The sequence below is a fragment of the Seriola aureovittata genome, chromosome 12 (assembly GCF_021018895.1).
Source record: "Seriola aureovittata isolate HTS-2021-v1 ecotype China chromosome 12, ASM2101889v1, whole genome shotgun sequence".
Classification (NCBI taxonomy): Eukaryota; Metazoa; Chordata; class Actinopteri; order Carangiformes; family Carangidae; genus Seriola; species Seriola aureovittata.
In genome coordinates, this window is record NC_079375.1 from 6,772,050 (window position 1) to 6,793,347 (window position 21,298).

At 38.0% G+C, this 21,298-nt stretch overlaps 3 protein-coding genes across 4 annotated transcripts; 1 reads left to right on the top strand and 2 right to left on the bottom strand.

The window, feature by feature from the left end:
* Window positions 1-100: 100 nt before the first annotated feature.
* On the bottom strand, window positions 101-5,568 carry mettl17 (methyltransferase like 17). The gene is made up of 14 exons (XM_056392401.1): window positions 5,372-5,568; window positions 4,489-4,630; window positions 4,224-4,373; window positions 4,026-4,113; window positions 3,475-3,556; window positions 3,173-3,246; window positions 2,991-3,085; window positions 2,816-2,886; window positions 2,246-2,353; window positions 1,972-2,040; window positions 1,788-1,838; window positions 1,592-1,684; window positions 761-957; window positions 101-412 (listed from the first exon to the last, which is right to left on the bottom strand). The coding sequence occupies exons 1-14, from the start codon at window positions 5,438-5,440 to the stop codon at window positions 319-321; spliced, it is 1,383 nt and encodes a 460-aa protein (XP_056248376.1). The 5' UTR covers window positions 5,441-5,568; the 3' UTR covers window positions 101-318.
* A 312-nt stretch (window positions 5,569-5,880) lies between these two features.
* On the top strand, window positions 5,881-16,376 carry parp2 (poly (ADP-ribose) polymerase 2). The gene is made up of 17 exons (XM_056392436.1): window positions 5,881-6,075; window positions 7,146-7,355; window positions 7,861-8,028; window positions 8,285-8,355; window positions 9,272-9,322; window positions 9,721-9,817; window positions 9,980-10,055; window positions 10,139-10,241; window positions 10,370-10,523; window positions 10,741-10,879; window positions 11,015-11,078; window positions 11,217-11,351; window positions 11,604-11,731; window positions 11,914-12,013; window positions 12,382-12,480; window positions 13,854-13,978; window positions 15,095-16,376. The coding sequence occupies exons 1-17, from the start codon at window positions 6,003-6,005 to the stop codon at window positions 15,252-15,254; spliced, it is 1,953 nt and encodes a 650-aa protein (XP_056248411.1). The 5' UTR covers window positions 5,881-6,002; the 3' UTR covers window positions 15,255-16,376.
* On the bottom strand, window positions 16,209-21,124 carry si:ch211-284o19.8 (protein lifeguard 1). Of its 2 annotated transcripts, none has more exons than XM_056392438.1 (6): window positions 20,983-21,124; window positions 19,808-20,109; window positions 18,759-18,959; window positions 18,258-18,386; window positions 17,690-17,833; window positions 16,209-16,551 (listed from the first exon to the last, which is right to left on the bottom strand). In XM_056392438.1, exons 2-6 carry the CDS (start codon window positions 20,096-20,098, stop codon window positions 16,417-16,419), a joined length of 900 nt encoding a protein of 299 aa, XP_056248413.1. In that variant the 5' UTR covers window positions 20,099-20,109; window positions 20,983-21,124; the 3' UTR covers window positions 16,209-16,416. The 2 variants fall into 2 exon arrangements, with proteins under 2 accessions (XP_056248413.1, XP_056248412.1); XM_056392437.1 differs by having other exon boundaries at window positions 20,864-21,121.
* Window positions 21,125-21,298: the final 174 nt, after the last annotated feature.

Genomic DNA, 21,298 nt, shown 5'->3' on the forward strand with positions numbered 1-21,298 from the left:
GTCATGATGTCCTTTTTCTCCATTTTGAGACATTTTACACTTCAAATTGAGGTCCAAGATGATGGTCTGTTAAAGGTGGCGCACAATAAGCTGGGTAAAGTACAGCAAGACAAAACATTGACTTTTTATTGAAATAATCTTGATTACCACACAATATCTGTTCAGTGAGTCAGTATTTTAGCAGTTCCTGTAAGGAGGTGCAGTTGTTATGTTTAACTATCAGCTGATGATTCATTGGAGGTCAGTCTTATCTCAGTTTTACGGTGTATTCCATTATTTCAGCAGTGTAAAAAAAAAAATCACTTCCTCCCTGAATCATTACTCTGAATCACTCTGGACGTCTTCCTGGAAGTTCTGAGTGACTGGCAGCCGATCTCCCCAGTCACTGCTGCGGGCACAGCGGTACATATCTCTGATCAAAGAAAATGAAAATGCAATTTTCAGGCAAATCTAGAGAACCCATAATCAGAACAAAAAAGCAAGACAACGAATGTGATCGTAGCACAGGGCACTGCAAACTACCAAAAAGCAAACGCTGGCACTGAGTGTCAGGATAGATCCTAGTTAATCAAAATGTTAGACTGTTTAATTCAGGAAAACCTCTTGCATGTCTGCTTGTTTTTAAACAAGATTTAACATCTGAGTAGCTTGGCTTTAACTGGCATGTTTGTATCTGTGAACTCGGGTATTGTATTGGCACTACTATTGAGGAAAAAAAATGATAATAGGTTTGACAGTATGTGTGATGCAGGACCTTTACCTGCTGTGTTTTCGAGCCGTCACCACCGTGTGTTGTAGTTGTCCGTCGGTGCAGCACATCTGACAGTGGACGTGTCTCGTTCTGCGCAGCACCGGTGCGATCAGCCGGGCCCAGTCCACGCCCTCTGTTTCTGCCTCCGCTGCTCCACAGCGACTCAGAATCAGGTAACTGAACTTCTCTATCTGACGGTCATTGTGCTGGAAAAAGGAAATAACTTTATGATAGCTGTATTACATACCTAGCCAAAAAAAAAAAAAAAAAAAATTATAATAATTAAAATAAAATGGGTAAATTTAGGAAAACAAATAAGTTAATAAAAATAAAAGAGGAAGTAATTTATATATATATATTACTTTCTGGATCCTCTTTCATCTCATATCAAATAGTTTTGCTAGATTCCTCAGCATTTTATTTATTATCTCCATTTTGTAGATTTCATTTTTTTTATTTTCATAGAATTAATTTATATTTTCTGCCTTCTGTGAGTAACTGATACACTTGTGTTTTAACCTGTAATTGAAATAAAACACACTTGTGCAAAGTAAATAGGGTAGAGACATTAGCATGAGCGTGATGATACCCTGACTGAGCAAAGAAAACAGCTCCACCTACAGATGCTTTACACTTATTGACAGATTATTTGACAAATATGCAAAAGTACGAGGAATCCTATATTAAGTTTTTTAAAAATTGCACCAAAACTTAACACCTTGAGTTAGGATTTATTTTTTCAAACTTTTTATTTTCTGAGGTCAAGAATGAATGAAGTTTCATGCTTGACGAACTGATGTTTGCTTTTTTATAAAAGGAATACATGGAGTTTAGTCTCACCCCGGGCAGAGGCAGAGGTTGGTACAGCTGCTGGAAGTTGCAGGGGACGGTCAGCTTTCCGGCCAGTTTAGGACACATCAGTTCATGAGGACACTAGAAAACCCAAACAATAGAGAGAAGGTCCCATAAAGCCGCGACGCTCCTGACTGAAAGTATGGCAAGACATTTTTGAAAAGCAGCCGGGACTTAAACGTACTGGAGCAAACACTGAGGCTGGTCTGGAGTCGTGGACCGTCTTCTCTTGTTTCTGGAGTTAAAAGAACTGTAAGTAAACAGTCTGATTCCCATATTATCAGCGTTAAGTCATCTCCACAACAGCACTTACCAAACACCCCTATCAGGATTTTAAAAGTGTCATCTTATCTACTGCATTTGAATACCTTTAATAAAGTGTCTCTGGCTTCCATAAGAATCTGATGGCCATCTTTGGTCCCATTTTCCACCAGCACCTGTAAAAGAAAAAAACAAAAACAAAACACACATATAAATATCATTAAATAAGAGAGGTACCAGAAAAGTTTTCAAGACAAATTGTAATGTATAAACAAAATGTCTCCAACTTAGTACATGTTTCACTTACTCTGCAATGATAGAAAAACTGACAGTAAAGTACACATCATCTAAACGACGAGTTTTGTCACTACTTCAACCAACCAGATACGAGCTCGTCTTTCTCCACAGAGTGAACACCGCCTCTTCTCGCTCCTTCACATTGGGAATCTCTGACAGGGTAAAAGCCGCGACCACCAAATCAAACTGCACCTGAAAGGAGGAACGCAGCACTATCACGGCTCCTTATCCTCAAGCTGTGGAAACTAGCACTGCTCTGACTAACAACCTGGTTTGTTGTTTATTTATTCAAATAAATTCAAATAAATGAATACAAATGGGTTTGGAAGCACAAAAACCAAATTATGTGTTTGAGGGATTTTTGTTGAGAAAGATCACCACTGCACCATCAGAGATAGCAACAGATTCTTAGTCACTCCAGCTGCTATTATCATACATATTAGATGCATCTGGGTAATAATGACTGTAGACGAACGATTCATGTGTCTTGGTGTGATCATTCAGAAAGAAAGAAAAAAGTGTCTATTTTGTCACATATACAGCAAGAATCTGAGTCTGAATACATTGAAAGCTAGAATATGTGTTCTGAAGAAACTCGCTGAAAACAGAATGTGTTTTTTCTGCTGCTGAAATAAAAACAGAGGGCGTACTTGCCTTAGGCGAGACAGGGAGGAACTGTCTGAAATAGACGTGTTTGATGAGAGGTTGAGCTCTTTCATCATCACCTGCTCAGCAAAACACACACACAAAAAAATGCCCCGATTGTCAAATTCAATATTTCACAAAAATGTAACAAATCTCAATTAAAATGACGTATTTGTGTGTCCACCTTTGAGAAGTCGTTCTGCCAGAATGTTCATTGGCCCAGAGCTGTCCACACACACCATCTCCTTCAAAGAGCCGGCCCAACACGAATGTGACGCCCTGCGGGAGAAAGAGAGAGAGAGAGAGAGAGGCTGAATTTATGGTCTTGCAAAACATGAAAACTCTCTTAATGTGTTGTACACTAACCAGACAACTGTCCCTAGCCCCGAACCGAAATCCAGGAGGGACTGAGGGGCAAAAGAGAGATCCCTCTTCTTTATCTGGAATGATAGAAAAACATCATCATCTAGGACATAAAATGGCAGAAATTTGACCTAGCAACACATTCATTTGTTATATCCACCTTTATTTTGTCACTTTTCGAAGTTTTACCACTTTATGTGTAAAAAAACTGTTTTAGTGCGACGTGGGTGAACTGACTCTTAAAGAGAAGCCCTGGCATCATCATGTGGGTTAACCTTATATCCTCAACACCTCAACGCTCGTACCTCATTCAGAGCTCTCCTCACAGCCGCGTAGCCCCCGGCCAGCCGAGCCGCCATGTACACCACGCCTGACTCTTCATCATACCTGAAACACAGACAGTGAGCTGTATATACACGCATCTACAACTCATGGCTCAAACAATAGAAATCACCAGTTACTAGTTCCATGTAATGTACCCATAAACCTGTCGCTCCATCTCTGGCTTTGTTCGAAGCCGGATTCACTGGCATCACATTGTTATGCTTGGAAAGTCAATTTCAAGACTTTAGAGTCAACACGATAACAAAAACAAAATCAGTTTTGGTTCACCTTAAGGCTATAAAATGTTTTAAGTTTTAAATATTTTATATAGAATATATAATATTATAGAACTTGCACATATCAGATCTATATCTTGTGTACATAAGTTGTATAAAAGGATGCTCTTCCTCCACTTGGAAATTTGTGGATCGAGCAGAGAGCATTTGTGAGCACACCAATAATTTAAAAAAGCCAATAAATTAATTGATGGTCTCCATTTATCAAAGAAAGTGTAGATAAAAGCAACTGTTACTTCATGGGGGTCCAGTGATACGTTGTTCTTCTGAGCTCTGAAAACACTTTCCTCCTGATTCGGTCTTCCAGCGCTTCCTCATCTATATCTGCAATGTAAAGCACGTTTCCTTTTCCTCCAGCTGCTGCATCATACAATCTCTTTACAGTTGATACAATCCTCTTTCAGCTTTGGATTTATACAGCATGTCACACCCACCTCCTCTCTTCTCCATCGCTTTCTCCCAAAGCTCTTTCTCCAGGCTCACAGCTTTCTTACGCAGAGTCACATCCTCAACTGCTCGTTTTCTGCTCCACAGTAAGTTTGTGAGCTTGTGAGTGCGTTCGGTCAGCCGAAGCACCTGAGCACCTACAGGCGGACGGATTCAAGAGTCGCACAGCATTTTGACCATATTCATTTAAGGACCAGTGACGCTGCAGAAATATTTGGCATATTAACTGATCAAAATCACAAGTAAACTTACTGTGAATAATGGACCGTGCAGCCGTCTGGAGTTCCTCAGGTAGGCGCAGAGTTTTCAGGTTGGTCACACCTGGGTGCTTCTTGTGCGGTTCTCCTTTTAGGAAATCTACCTGAGACTGTGGTTGGGCAGCAGTGCTCATTCGCTAAGGATAAATAAAGAAACTCTTTTAATTGTAGTGAGTTGATAGTATCCAACCTCCTTCAGGTCTAAGATTAAAGCAGACTAATATACAAGAGAGACCATTTGATTTGGTATTCGATTTAAAATCTGTACTCCATTTAAACCCATTTTATTTCTGATTTCTTCACTTATTAACTAGGATTTGTGGCCACTTTATCCATACACATTTTTGGGTGTATACTCATATTCTTTTCAATACATATACTGTATTAAATGAAGTTATCTGTGTTACTCACACATACACCTGCATATGAAGACTAGTAGATTACTAAAATCAACAGCACAATTCAAACACCAAAAAACTCACCAACAAAATGATGTCATTGTGTTTCTGAAGATTGTTTTTTTTTATCGATTATATCTTTAGTTAGTTGTTCAGTGACTGGATTCAGCAGATGCACATCGTTTTAACAAATAACTGATTGAGACTGTGAAGTTTTTTTTTGCACTCAAATGTACATAAATAAATACGCAGACTAGGAGCTGAACGGGTAAAAGATGTTTCTCGACGCCAGCCTTTCAAATGGTGTCACATTAAACAGAGAAAACATAAATGTATTTTAAAAAGACAGTTGATAGGTTAATGAATAAGAATATTATGTTAAATACCCTGAACGTGACAAATTGTTAATTTAATCCGTCCTGTTAGAGAGTTTACGTGTTTGACCTACATGGTAAAGATGCTGGGTTCCTTGACACTCACCCTGCACATCATCTTCAGGACTCCCGCTCTCTGGCAGAGGACACTGGCACTGTAGCTCCGTGATGCCATGTCCTTGGTGTCTGAACTCTATTTAAAAAGCTGTATTTTTAAATTTAACTTTCATCCACACCACGACGAGCACGGGAGCACCACATTAGCCTCTCACCAATCCTTCAACAAAATAACTCCGACCATGGCTTAAAGCGGAACCTTTGGCACCGAAGGTCTGTTCCCTGTTAAGAGGACATACAAGAGCGCTCACTCTGCGCTTATTCGGTGTGTGTCTCACATTTCATAGATTTCACATGAAAATTACATAGACTAAAATAAGCGAAAGCCAAACCTAACTTTAGGATATTTGTAATTAACGTTAAACTGTCACGCTCAGCTTTGTGCTAAAACTGTTGCCTGGGTAACAACCCTTTGCGAGGGTGTAGAGCGCATGCGCGACAAAAGTCTATTTTTTTTGTTTTTAAACCACTGAGTGATTCATCTTCATACAAAACGATCTTTAGCTGCACCGGCGAGGAAACGACAGAGGGGAAGTTTAAAGTTTGCCGCCGTGTCCGTCTGTTGTCACTGTGTTCCCTTTATTATTGTAACTAGCTAATTATTTTTTCCATAAACTACAATGAGGCGAACAAGAGGGTCGAGAAATAAAAGTCAGGGTGCAGCAGAGAATGAAGAAGTCCGGTCTAAAGCAGGTTTGTTTGCCGCTGGAAGCATGAGTTAGCTAGCTGTTGTGACTGTGCCACTTCTGCTCCCGGGACATGTCTGAACAGAACAGGAAAATTGATATTATGTAAGGTTTTTTAGTGACCTCGCAGTGCTGTTGTTGCAAAGCTTCTTCCGTATAACTTGCGTTCTCCTGAGGGTGATATCTTGAAACCCAGGGATGCAAGTGGTAATATTATAACACTGAATATCCCATAAGCACCCAGTGCATGTTTATTAGGTAACTAAAACTAGTATCTATGTACATTTACTCAAGTGCTGTACAATTTTGAAGTACATAAGTATTTTCATTTTATGCTACTATATAATTCAAATCGCTACATTTATTTAATATCTGTAGTTCATTTTCAGTTTACGTAAAGAAACATGATATGATAAGCTCATTATATACCACACATTATTTAAGACTAAATTTTTAATTATGTCCTCTTTCTAAAAAGCTGGGGCCCTTTGTCACATGTCTCAGATGTTTTCTACAGAGGAGAGATCTCCCATTTAACTTCTCAGACGGTTTAATTGAAATTACTTTTTCAGGCCCAAAGATGTCAAAATTAAATAATAATAATAATAATGATAATAATAACTCTATTTATACAGCACTTTTCAAAACAAAGTTATAAAGTGCTTTACATGGTTTTCAGCAGGATTACAACATTGAGAACTAGAAATTAGGTGGTAAAATTAGAGAGTTAAATGATATAAAACAAAAAAAAAATGGACTAAAATACCCCAAATGTACGATAAAACAATAAATCAGATGGTAAAACAGCAGCAGCAAAATCATAATTTCATGACTCCACAGTTTTATCGTGTGTCTGTACATACTAAAGTAGCAATGCTTGATGACTTTTGTTACTGATTAATAGTTATAGGTAATTTTGATTAATACATCAATCATTTACTCTTTAAAGTGCAAAATAAAGACAAATGGCAGGTACAAGTTACCAAAGGCCAAAATACTGTCTTGAAATTTAAGTATTCAGCTTGTTTTAGCACAAAGTTTTACACAACCCCCTTTCCCCTCTCTGTCTGTGATCAGTGTGGCAGTGGAAGGGAGATGAAGGACAGTGGGAACCGTACTCGCCTTCAGACTGCGCCTTGTTGGACTCCGCTGTCTCTTCAGGGAAAACCTCCGTCACTCTGACTCTGGGCTCTGGGGCGGCCTACGAAGTCGACCTGAAGAAGATGGTCCAGATTAATCCTGTCACAAAATACAAGAGGAAGATTCGCTCTCAGACAGTAAAACCAGGTGTGTGTGTGTGTGTGTGTGTGTGTGTGTGTGTGTGTGTGTTGTGTGTGTTGTGTTGTTGTGTTAGGGCATATCTGACTGCCATTTTCTATCACAGCACCATTTTATTTTATTATTTTAGATTGTTGTCACTACATTTTTTGGATGTGTATTTTTTGCACGCAGTAACTTAGCACAGTGGCAAAGAGCAGCAAAAATTATTACAATAACAAAATAATTGCCAGCATTTTGCATGTTACTAAATACAGTATCCACACTACACATGTTATATAAGCATGACTCATGGTGGTCAAAAAATCGTTGTAAAAAAAGTTTTCTGCCAGTTTTCCCCGCTGATGTTTTATAAGATTATCTCTCCTTTGTAACTTTTTTAACAAAGATTTTATGTAGTAGTAGTCACAGTAGTATTATATGAAGTATGTATTGTTTTTATTCAGTTTTTAATAATATAGTTTAAATAAAAAATATGTATTTAAAGTGTTTCTCCTGTTCTCCTTTTGTCCAGAAAGTTTGAATGAAGCCGGTGAATCGACTGCTCACAATGGGAGGCCAGTTCAAGTTAAAGAGGAAGAGGAAGAGGAGGAGACAGAGGAGCAACCTGCAACTAAGAGGAGGAGAGGGCAGAGCAAGCGTCAGACTAAAACTAAAGAAATGCCCAAAGAAGAAATAAAAGGTAACGTGCCTCTAATTTTCATATATGTTGTATATGTCATACAATTATAAAGTGAAAAACGATTTGGCGGTTGTTGAGGGAGTGGTGACAAACATACCTCAGCAACTTTGGCAACGTCATCTAGGGGTTTCTTTATTTGCTGTTTCTAAACACATCAGTTTAAATAGGATAACAGGAAATGTTGTTACCCGTGTTTAATATTAGATGTTACTTGACCTAATTAATGTTTTCTTTCTGATCTTTGGATGTTGCACAGAGGTTGTGAGGACGGTGGTCATGAAGGGCAAAGCTCCAGTGGACTCTGAATGCAAAGCCAAACTCGGACAGGTACAAATGTCCACACAAGATAAAGAGAGAAACTCATGGTTGGCATTGTTTCTGTTTGTGGTTTAACACCTGTTGGACACCACCTGTTTTCTGCAAAGCATTACTTCAATCACAGTTCCCCTTCTTAGCACGGCACTGTTTGTGGTTTATTATACACAAGCGTGTCACTATTCTTTTTAACGTAGGGTGTTAAGTCAGTCAAAAATTGAACATGATAGCAGTTTAAATCTTTTAAATTCTTGTTCTACCAAGAGCTTCTCAGAAATGTACATTTCTTTGAAAAGGTCAAGTTAACACTCCATAGATAGGCAGTATAAAAAATACCACTGTGGTTATTGATATTTACTAAAAGCAGCAGTGTACATTGGAGGTTACTCAGGCTGAGTTTTCATTCTCTCAGTCGTTGTTGTTGCTGCTCTGGGGATTTGATTAGCAATCATTATTATTTTTTAATAAAACAGCCATACCAACACAAACAGCTGGGGCTGAAACAATTGGTTGAATAATCAAATAATCAATTGAAACAAAAGTAATTTGCAACTATTGTGATAATTGATTAATCATTTTACTGAAAATGTCAAACATGTGACCAACTGCAGCTTGTCATATATTAGGATTTACTGCTTTCCTTTGTTATATATGATGGTAAGTAAAATTTATTTTGTTTGCCCAACAAACAGTTTCAGGATGTCACTTTGGATTCTGGGAAGTTGTGATGGGTGTTTTTCATTGTTGTTTTGTTTTTTACATTTTATAGAAAACTGTTCACTGAAAAAACAATTCTATTTAGAGCATTTCCCACCTTTAATCCTGTAATGTCCTTGTGTCTTTACCTATGAAAATGCACTTTGTTTCAAACACATAAAACAACACATGCGACATAAAGCGTTAATACAACTGATTCTCTCTCTTTCAGGCTCATGTTTACAGTGAAGGAAATGATGTTTACGACGTGATGTTAAACCAGGTAACCAGCTAAAATGTTTTGTTACACTCAAAGCTGCAGAGCTACATTGAGTAGTGCTGACTGACTAAAACAGTAATTGTGAATAATTTCAGAGACATTATGATCACAGCTTATCACCATGGTTTCAGATACTGATGATTTTAGACTAAAATTTATTCTAAGCTTCATGCATCTTATAACCATGCATGCCATACATACGTTCATGTATGTATGGCATGAGATTGTTTATCGTTAACAATGCTGCTCCTGTGCTGGTTTTAAATGATATCTGAAAAACAGGAATTAAGTAAAGGCCTTAAAATTATCACATGAATTCTATTTGTGTTTTACATTTTGCTCTGTGGGAAAATGAAATGATTTTTAGGCTTGTGGCAAATACTTTCTTTCTTATTTTGCAGACAAATCTTCAGTTTAACAACAACAAATATTACCTGATCCAGCTGCTGGAAGATGACAACTCCAAGGTTTACAGTGTGTGGATGAGGTGGGGCAGAGGTGAGTTCACTATGTACTGATGATTCTTTGCACATTTGATAAATGTAAATGTGTGTACTTATGCAGGAAATGAACACAAGTAAGCTCTTTTCTAAAACCTAAACTGACTGATGAACCGGCTCAATTTAATGTATTTGGGTGGTGTCTCCCTTCTTTCATCAGTGGGCAAAGTGGGTCAAAACAGCCTCACAGCCTTTGGTGGAGATCTGCTGAAAGCAAAAGATGTCTTCAAGAAAAAGTGAGCTTGTGTCTCTGAAAAAATAGTTCCAGATGTCTCTCATAGACGTGGGCTCAGTGAAATTCTTGTCTGTTTTGCCACAGGTTCTTGGACAAGACCAAGAACGAGTGGGAACAGCGGGCGAGTTTTGAGAAGGTGGCTGGAAAATATGACATGGTTTTCATGGACTACAGCACAAATGAAAAGGTACGTTTAAAAATAAAGAACCAACAACTTCTTTGTAATTAGGACTTGACAATTCAGTGACAGGAATTTCCATCGAATCGAAGATAGGGTCTCTAGCTATGTACATAGATGTTATTTCACTGTTCCAGGAAGAGGAAAAGACCACAGTGGACACTGTACCCAAAAAGAAAATCTCCAAGCTGGATGTGAAGATCCAGTCTCTCCTAGAGCTCATCTGTGACCTTAAAGCCATGGAGGAGTGTGTGCTGGAGATGAAGTTTGACACCCGCAAAGCTCCTCTCGGTGAGTCTGACAGAACCAATCACAACAAAAATTTACTGTTATACTCTTTTAATTTCTACTAATAATAACATTCCCACATTTTGCTTTTAAGCTCAAGTTGTGCCATCTGACCACATGAGTAGATTCAGCTGGTAACAAACAAGTGATCAGTGTTTTCAAACCTCTTTCACTGCTGTGCTTCATATTTCAAATTCACAATTTTTTTTTCTACCTGCAGGCAAACTGACCTCAGAGCAGATCCGTGCAGGCTACAGTGCACTGAAGAGAATCGAGGAGTGTCTGAAGAGGAAGGGCAGCAATCGTGAGCTGCTGGAGGCTTGCAACCAGTTCTACACCCGCATCCCTCATGACTTTGGGTAAAGAATACGTGGCTGCACAGTTAGAGGGATGCACTAATGCTGCAGGGAAACTGATATCAGAGGGGTCACAGGTTTTCAAAATGTTTCACAAAGGTCTCTGTCTTGCTATGATTAAAATATGTAATTCTCCAGGTTGAAAACTCCCCCAGTCATCCACACAGAGGATGAGCTGAAGAAAAAAATTGCACTGCTGGAGGTAAAGGGGTTCTCCATTAATGTAAAGATTTTTAGCAATTTCAATTTGGTCTACACTTATTTTTTTATGTCTTCACTTAAATCTGTGGTCCACACTATGATATCTATTTATATTTTATCTGTATTATTTATTTTTCAGGCACTGAGTGACATCCAGATAGCAGTAAAAATGGTTCAGTCCAGTGAGGACGGTGACGAACATCCTCTGGACAGACAGTACCGCTCCCTCCAGTGCAAACTGAACCCTCTGGACTCCAGCACTCATGAGTACCAGGTCTGTTTTTTTCCTAAATAAGTATCTAACCAGTTTAGTGAAATTTCGGCCATCGGACAGGGAGAGGAATCCGTTGTAGAAGAGGCAAAGAGACACATTTCTCCACTGGCAGCTGCCTCAGTACACAAGAATATGTGTCATATTTAAAACAATTTGTGTGACTGTAAATGTTCATGAACCACTGAGCTATGTTTACATGCCTTCAAGCAACACGTTTAGGGAAAACTCTCCCCTCATCTCCATGTTTTGAAGGTGATAGAAAAGTATCTGCAGTCCACTCACGCCTCCACCCATTGTGACTACTCCATGACCGTCCTTGACATCTTCTCAGTGGACAGAGACGGGGAGAGCAACAGCTTCCTCTCACAGTTACACAACAGGTAATACAGGATCGCTGCCATTATCGGTTTATTTTGCCACAGATGTTGTGTGTTCTGTTAAAACACTTAATTTTAAATCTGCTTCGTTAGGTTCCAAACTTGCCCGTATAAAATGTGAAAATGATGCCAATACATTTAGTTTTTCATGAGAATGAACTCCTCTTCTTTGTCTGTCCTACCAGGACTCTGCTGTGGCATGGTTCCCGTCTGTCTAACTGGGTCGGCATCCTCAGTAAAGGGCTCAGAGTGGCTCCACCTGAAGCTCCTGTCACTGGTTACATGGTAGGATGGATGGGTGGATAGAAAAATACATGCATGATGCCTGTACTGTTTTTATGTTTAGAGTTCAAGTCAAAAATAAATAGAATAAATACATAACATTAAATTAATTTTGATAGTTATGTAATGGATGATAATGAACAAGTCATACATTCTATGATTACAGTGACAGTTTAGGCGCTAAGACCCAGCGACTGCAATTTCTAGAAGAGAAAGTTCTATATTTTTCAACTGAAGAAGATTGTACTTTGCACTTTGGAATAAGACACACATACTTCACTATCTATAAACTCTATGGACTGTATCATTACAGCAATATTTTTTTTTTTTTATTACATTGACAATAATTTCCCTGTTTTTCTTCCATCCAGTTTGGTAAAGGAATCTACTTCGCTGACATGTCGTCAAAGAGCGCCAACTACTGCTTTGCCAATCAGCACAATCATGTTGGACTGTTGCTGCTGTGCGAGGTGAGTTGACCGACTGTTTCCCGTGTCTCAGCTGCCAGGGGCTCTTAAATAGCTGGTAAAGAAAATGTAGGTCGTTGTCTGCACATTACATCCCATCACATATTTAGAGGAGGCGCAGGACAACAGATTCAGTGGCTGAAAAAAGTATAGTGTCAGCACACTGGATTTTAATTTAATTAAATTTTGCTGTGATGTGGCTGGTTAGTCTTCATATGAAGTCTATTTAAACACTGCATATTCAATTTGCTATAGCTTTCATATTCCTCTTTCATAAATATATATGTATTTTATAACAAAAAAGACATTAATACATTTTTTGATACATTTTGTGGGATTTGTCTTCTTGTGATTCTTTCTTGATTTCTTAATTACACATCAGGTCACATCATGAGGTACAGATATACAGACATTTGGTCTTTATATATATAATGTACCTGGCTCTTTGTCAGGATGGCCATTTGCCTAATGAAGAACAAGTAGGGTCGATACATTTTTTGGAGTTAAAATCCAGTGCGACATGATACTTCTTTCCTGCCAGAGGAAATTTCACAAATCTTGCAAATGTGTAAATGCTCTGTGTGATTAAAAAATTGATCACAGATTAATGATGCACTTTAGCACTTTTGCCCATATTTACCTCTGTCATTTTCCAATTATTTTCTCTTCTTTTGATTGTTGGATATTTTATAGAAGAAACCTCCCCTCTTCATGCAATTCACTGGGTGGCAGTGTTTCTGGGTGTTCAAGGTGTTTTACTCACCAATTGAACTCATTTCTGTGGTCATCTGATTGCATTTATCCAGCATCTATATATTTGTTTCTGTACATCTATCTATACTGTTGTGGTGCTTAGACCTCATGAAGTATGAGCAGACTGAAACCTCAAAAATAGAGAGAGTTTTATTATTGCTAAAGAAAATTTTACTGCTAAGCAAACAATGTTGCCATCCAGTATAACTTGTAAACTGTAATTACATTGGGCATGATCAATCTAAAGTTGTGTGTAAATCAGTGAACAAAGTGGCAACAAACAGCGTCTTTTTCCTCCAAAACTTGCCCGACTCAATTGTAAAGTAGATTTTCTTTTTGCAGGTCTCACACCTGCTCCTCATCACCTGTTTCTAGTAACATTTTGTCTCTTAAAGTTACTGTGGAAGGTAGACAGAGAAGCTTCCTGACTTATCCTCACAAGACAAACAGTGGTGCTCAGAGGCTGTTTATTTCAGACCCTGTAGACCTGCCAATACAAGCCCACCTCTCATTAACAATAAAACCAACATGATTTGAATTGAATAGCACATTATGTGCTTGGCCCAGATGTGATGCAGCGCTGTTTCAGTGTCCCTGCTTTGTGTGTCTGTGCGTGGTTGCAGGTCGCTCTGGGAGACAGTAACGAGCTGGTCGATGCTGACTACGAGGCCAGCAGCCTGCCTGCTGGAAAACACAGCACCAAAGGCCTGGGACAGACCGGACCTGACTCCAAAAACTCTGTCACACTGTTAGTCTGTCTCATTACACGGATACATGTCATACAGGCCAAACATGGATTTAATTGTGCTCAGCTGTTACACAACAAAAATCAGTCAGTTATCTGAGGGAGAGAGTTTGCAAAGAAAAAAATGCAGGTTGACGAGCATAGAGAAAAGTGAACTAAAAGACAAGAATAAAAATATAACATTTGTAATGTTTTTGTTAGATATAACAAACATGAGTAGCCCAATTATATGAAGCTGTGACAAATCTTTACTTATAGTTATCTGTTAAAACATTGACATAACAACTATCATCACTGGTGTAGTGTGATGTCATGTGATGTGTACTATAAAGGTACATTAATTAAATTTCTAGTTTGCTATGTGGTCATGTTTGTAAAGGGTAGAAAAGTTTGATAAATCTGGGATGTTTCCAGCTATAATATCTATAATAATTTTATTAACTTCACAAAATAATGCATATACTTTGGTTCTATTCCCTGTATCCATCAGTGTTTCATTAGAGACCCTTCTGCTCTTACTTTTCTTTTATCTAAGTAGACGTGTTAGCTCAGGGACATTTCAAGCACGCCATGGTTGGTTTTATTTCAGAAAGAGGCAGTTTGGAGTAAAACCACTTAAATGAAAATCAGAATATTAAATGCTTAACTCCATTTGCTCTGCGGTGACTCACAAACTAAAGGAGTGTGCTGCTTCTCCTCTGTGGATTTCACAGTCTGAGAAAACACAGTTTTATAGCATAGAACAGTATTTTATTTATTATTTAGCAACCTTAATAGACAATGGTAGTTATTTGTTTAGGTTTTAGCTGGAGCCACTACAATTTTTTGATTAGTTGATCAAAACCAAATTTGATTTTTTTTTAAAATTGAACTATTTTGATATGAGATATGTAATTGATTCAATCATATTGAAGCAACAATGACAAACATTTGATAATTTCAGGTTTTCAAATGTGAGAATTTGCTGCTTTTTATGGTCTTGTGTTGGAGTAAACTTTATATTTGTGGGAATTGCCTTGTGGTATGTTTTACAGTTAGAAGTAATGTGAGGGCGTCATTTGTACCTAATGTGCTATAACCATTAGAGTGTGAATATATCCACCTCTCTCTTTCTCTCAGGGATGGTGTCACAGTGCCAATGGGGCCCGGTGTGAAGACGGGGGTGGGTAAGAACAGCAGTTACTCCCTTCTCTACAACGAGTTTATCGTTTACAACCCTGCCCAAACGCGCATGAGGTACCTGCTGCGGATCCAGTTCAACTACTCTTCACTGTGGTGAGCGGTACATAAACTGCTATTTATCGAGGGATTTGCTCATCAAGGAGCAGGGGTGATATATCACTTAGTCAGTTAGATACTGTATAGCTCTTGTTTGTGGGGATAGGATGCTGTAAGTGAACACATTGCTAGTACTAGATGGATAACAGAAATGGTTGCTTTCTCAGTGTTGTAGCTACAATGATAAGTCAATTCATCAATTAGGCAATTGACAGAAAATTGTCACTTTTCAAGAAAATTGCCAAAAATTATTCAAATGATCCAAATGTGAGTACTTGCCAGTTTTCATATCTTTTTCACATTGATTTTGATACATCACCTTAGGCTGGTTCAAAAATATATATAGCTGACATTTTTTACTATTTTCTGACATTTATAAACAGAGAGATCAATGGATTAATTGAGAAAACAATTGACAGATTAATTGATAATGAAAATTACAGTTAGTTGCAGCCCTCCAAGTATGTTCACAGTCTTGGTTTGACAGACATAAAGTCTATACAACATACTCAATATGTAAAAGGTGTGTGTGAGTGGATAATTCAAGTAATAAAAACACCAACAAAACTGCTTCTACTTTTTCTAAAAGGTGAGGATGGATCTATGTGATATGAAGAAAAAAATGCATAACGGTCAGAACTGCTTTTTTTCTATGTTGTGAATGTTCTCATATCAATTTAAATTGTATTGTATGTTGCATATTGTGACACTTATTGCATTTTGGTTTTCTGGGTTAGGGTTGGGGCTTTGGTGCTGTATGTAACACAGACATAATGATCTGGAACTCCCTCAGGCAGGTTTGACATGAGCATTTACACTGAGTAACTGCCACAGTTTTTATGAATGTGTCTTTTTAATGTCAGAAAACTAGAAATTGAAGGTTCTTGTTCATCAATAATTGCTGGGTCAAATGGGTCAACATGCAGACCCAAACAACAAATTCAGTACAAAAATGTCTTATATTATTTTTTATTTATGTAAAACGGAGACAAAAACAAGAGTCTATATAAACACTGATAATCATTCATTCATTGTTTGTCAATTAAATCAGGATGCATCTACATTATATACATGATGATAATAATAATAATAATAATAATAATAAAGGACATTTTCATTATGAGTACAGTTTGGTCTGTTTGTGTCTACATGTGTGTACAGTTTCACCTCCTCCCCAGTAGGTAGAGGAAGATGAGGACTATGTCGAGGTAGATCATGAGAGCAGCGTTGATGTATTCCTCAGGATCCAGACGGTAGCTCATCATCCCCATCATCAGCTGACAGTCGACCATCAGAAACTGAGATGGACAGACAGACAGGGAGGGAGAGGAGGAGACGATGATTTAGGACAGGGTGAGAACTAGTTAACTCTTTTATTTTAATGATAGGCCCTTTTCACATTGGACATTTTTAACATGTCACAGCGGGAAAAGCACAGGTATAAATGATAAAGTTAATGACAGATGAATTTCATGTTGCTACCTCAGCTTCAGGGTCTGGTACTGTGATGCTGGCTCACAGAGGTAGGAGTAGACAGATCCTAAACCACAGTTAACTAGTACTCCATTACAACTTAAAGGTCTTCTTTTAAAACCTTACTTAGACACAAAGGTTGTAACAGCAAAATGTACTTTTGAGTATTAAGAGTAATGGTAAGGTCCCTTTAAGAATTATATTTTATGTATAATATTTTACTGCACTATTATCATTAATGTATTAATGTGTAAAACCAATATTAATAGTGGCTAACTTTAACAACTTATTATACTGCTGAGTAGATGTTTTCTATGTAAAATCTAACTAATAACTACAACTGTAAAATAAATATAGTGGAGTCAAATGTATAACCTAATTCCCTCTGAAATGTAGTATTTTACTTCTCCTTCTAAGGTAACGTGTCCGCTGGAAAAAAGAGGAGTTTCTATACTATATTGTGCAACTCTGTACATGACAGTGATGACACAGAAAATGAAGTGAAACTGCACTATGTTGCACAGTGAACCTCACGCTGGACTTCCTTTTTCTCACAGAAGCTTTAGCAGCTGTTAGACCACCTCGATTTCAGTTTGAGGAGAGTATCTGCAAAACTTGAAATCAGTTCCTTCCAGAAAACCGGCCTTAGAAGGTAGTGCTTCTCGCCTTCCATTGACAGTAGCATTAGTTGTAACTTTTTCTCTAGCTGCAGAAGCTATAAACCAACCTATGAACCGGCCAAGTGTCAGTTGTAGCAAAACCTTTGATTAATTTAAACAATTATTGACCATGAAAAAGTATGAAATTGCTTTCTATGTGCTATTTAAAAAGGAGCTGTGTCTTATATAAATTTGTTCCTTCTGTTTTATAATAATGGAAGTCCTGTGTAAGTCTAGTTAATGTGTCATCCTTTTAGAGAGTAGTATTATTATCACGGTATATGTTTTTCTTTTTTCCCCGTACCAGTGAATACAGCAGAGCTCCCAGACATCCGTAGAGGATATCAGTGATGTATGAGTAGTAGAAGGTGCAGAAGAATCCAAACATGATCAGGTCCACAGCCAGGATCAGCAATAACCAATAACAAATGGTGAAATCATAACGAGTCTGCAAATAACACAGAAACACATTAGTAATATATTTCATTGATACATTCTCTGTCCATTTATTGCAAATGCGGCTGCTTTTATTTTTATCTTCAAATCACTGCATCAAAGTTTTTTAAAAATAAGAAAAAAATTCTCCGTTATATTTCATTTTCTTTTGTAAAAATGTTCACATTTATTCTAACTACAGTTCACTAGTCCTATAGCAGAGACTCGAGTGACAGTCAACTAGTTATTAACTAATAGTTTCATCTCTACATTCACACTCTGCCTCTTCTGATAACATTTTCCAGTTGCTGCAACATGCATCAGTTTAATGTCAGATATGGACTTTCTTTAAAATAAAGAGGTGAGTACAGAAACCTACTAAACTGAAAAGGAGACATATTGAAATGGAGCTCCTTGGCTGAGCCTGGTTGACTAACCTGTGCTGAGAAAGCGATGATTGCCAGAGAAATCGCCAGCGTTGCTCCCATAGTGATGACCACAGCAGTGGTGTTGTGGAAGGAGGCGATGGCTCCCACCATGTACGACAAGCTCAGAGTGACCACAACCTGTAGGTAAAAAAATTCAGTGTATTTTTTTTCTTTTACCTCACTGGGTTATTATCATCCATGTCATCTATGTTGTTTTTTAAAAGAATTATTGTCTTTACTGAAAACCACATTCAAGTGCAGACCATTGGCAGTGTATATTACAAAAACAGGAAGAGCCTCCTCAATGGCTTTGTGTGAATCTTATTAACACAGCTAAGGAGGAAACTGAGGTTTTCAGCTTTTCTCAAAAAGCATCCAAATGTCTAAGAGAGGTCTGCATTTAAATATATTTGTTCTTTGTTAAACATATTATTTCAGTTTATTTGTTGTGTAATGCCAATATCGATATAAAATTTAAGATTTCTTTTTGCTCCTGTATTTTCAACACACCAGTCCCACAATGTTCCACGGGTGACGGCGACTGAAGGACTTGCAGCAGCTGAGGGTGATGGCCACCACAGCAAAGATGAAGAAGGAGCTGAGGTAGGCCCACAGGTTGATCTGCACCGCGTCTTTGACCACGCTGGAGAAGGTGAACACACACACCACACTGAAGGTGAACAGCAGCTGGAGAGTCAGGATGCAGAACACCTGCACAGGGAGAGAAAAGAAGAATAGTGTTTATAAAAATGTATCACTAAATAAGGAAAAAAGGGATCTAATATGTGTATACAAATGCTTTCGTCAAAATCAACTCACAGTTTGATGTTATCAAGTAATGTATAATGTTTTCAGTTTTTTACTGAAATAGAAACCATTGATTTAAAAATGACACGTGTGATTATTAATGTACTTGTCAGCATGCACGACACTTGTGTTAACGCTCCACAAACTCTTGTTGACTGAGTTGTTTTATCCTCACACTAAAGTCAAACACTGAACCACAGGCTGCTTGTTTAATTGATGGTTTCTGAATCGAGGTGATTTAGAGTTTTGGCTCGAATTTGTGTGGGACAGTGGTTTTTGGCTTCTGACCCTTGAAAACAAAGTAGTGTGTATTCACAGCTTGTTTTCACAGGTTGCATGTGTCTATGAGTATTTTCTCCTATTGAGATTGATTCATTTTAATAGTTTTTAGAGGCCTGAGGAGGGAAAAGTATTCATTCATTTACAGTAAAAAGCAAAGATTAAGTAATAGTCTAGAAAAAACAATTTTGTGTTGCAGAAATATTTATTTTTTCTGCTTTCTTATCCTGTTAATCATCTTACAATCTCTGGAATTTTTCCTGCAACGCTGAGGAGGAATCCCCAAGTGAGGATGGGAAATTCCAGTGTAGAATAACGTTTCATGAAATAGCCCTCATGATAAGATGAACACACCACTACTGTTTACCAGTAAAACATATTTCAGAAAGATTATTTGTCACCAGTCATAATATGCTTTTTAAATACATGCCGATATTCCTGAAGTCAGTAGACAAAAAACTCACAACACAAACCTTTCTAACAAACGCTCTCCTCACTGTCTTGTCATCAAAAGCAGACGAGGCTATAAGGGGAGTCGTGTCTGACGGAGCGTCTGGCCTAATGTCGCTAAACGACTCATACGCAGTGCCGGGCTGAGAGATGCAAGTCGTCTCCGCTTTTGGTGGAGAGTACATATCTGGGGCTGCAGAGTAGGGTGGAGGTTGCTGCCCTTGGTAGGAGTATGACGGTGGTGGTGAGGACACATCAGAGTCAGGAACGTACTGCATCTCTTTGCGTGCGATGGGGTCGGCTGTGTCCGACATTGTGGAAGAAACTTGGGGCCAAAGACAATGTTCAATCAATTACACATGTTGCTCAGTCAACTAACGGTTGCAGCTCTAATTACAGTAAATGTATGATTTGCTCATTAACTTTGGTATCTGAACTACTGAGAAGGATGTTTCCACTGGTCCATTTCAGTCACTCTTCTGTTTTTATACATTATAAAGATGGAGATTGCTGTAGTTGATATTCTCAACAAGGTGTCATACTGTGCAGTAAGTCCATGTTGTGGATTCATTCAGTCACTGATGATAAAAGAATGTAGATGGAGAACAAAACTCCACATTCTCCACATTTCCTGTCTTTTATTTTCAGTTCAACTTTTCAATCACTGCCTGCCAGTGTGTACAAGCTTACATCTGAATTTTTTTAACATAACCATATCCTTTGATTCACACACAAAAGAATCTGATGTACCCATAATTGTATCAAGATTTTACTGTAAGTGTGTGTGTGTTTTTTGGCAGATGTTTTACGCTCTCCATCACTGAGACGTTTGCTGCCAGAGATCTCAGAACCAAAAATACATTATCTGCATGAGAACATAGTAGTGGGGGAATATCGTTAAACATATTTAACAGGCACTTTAAAGAATTATCATTAACTAAATAATTTTTGCTGTCTTGTTGAAAGTCTACCAGTAAACAATATAAGCAAATGAAAATGTAGTAGGGTAAACAGTAGGGTATTTGTTTTTATATACAGTAGCTTAGTTCTGTCATAGAGAATAAAGAGAATGATCTTACCTTTTCTGCTGGATTACACTTGTGTCAGAGAACAACAGCTGTCCAACACAGGGCTGTGTGAGGCGGAGACACAAAATGTATGTCTGGTGTGGTGGTGGGTGTCATTTCCTACTACTGACCTGTGGTGTAGTGTTTCACTTCCTTCAAGGTGATCCTGCCTGGCAGTGGTGAAGTCAGACTGTTTCTTAAGACCAGATCAAAGCATGTCAAAGGGCAGACTGGGAACTTCCAAAAAAAAGTTTAGTAGGCCTACACTGTGGGCAGCATTTAAACTGAAATACCTCAGGTTAGTACATTTTGCTAAAGCATAAATATTCTTTTTTTTTTTTTTTTTTTTTTTTAAATCTGGGGCTATTTATGACACATTCTTATCTAATCTGAGTACCACTTTACAATAGACTCCTCTTATAAAGGATTTAGGAATGGTTTATTACT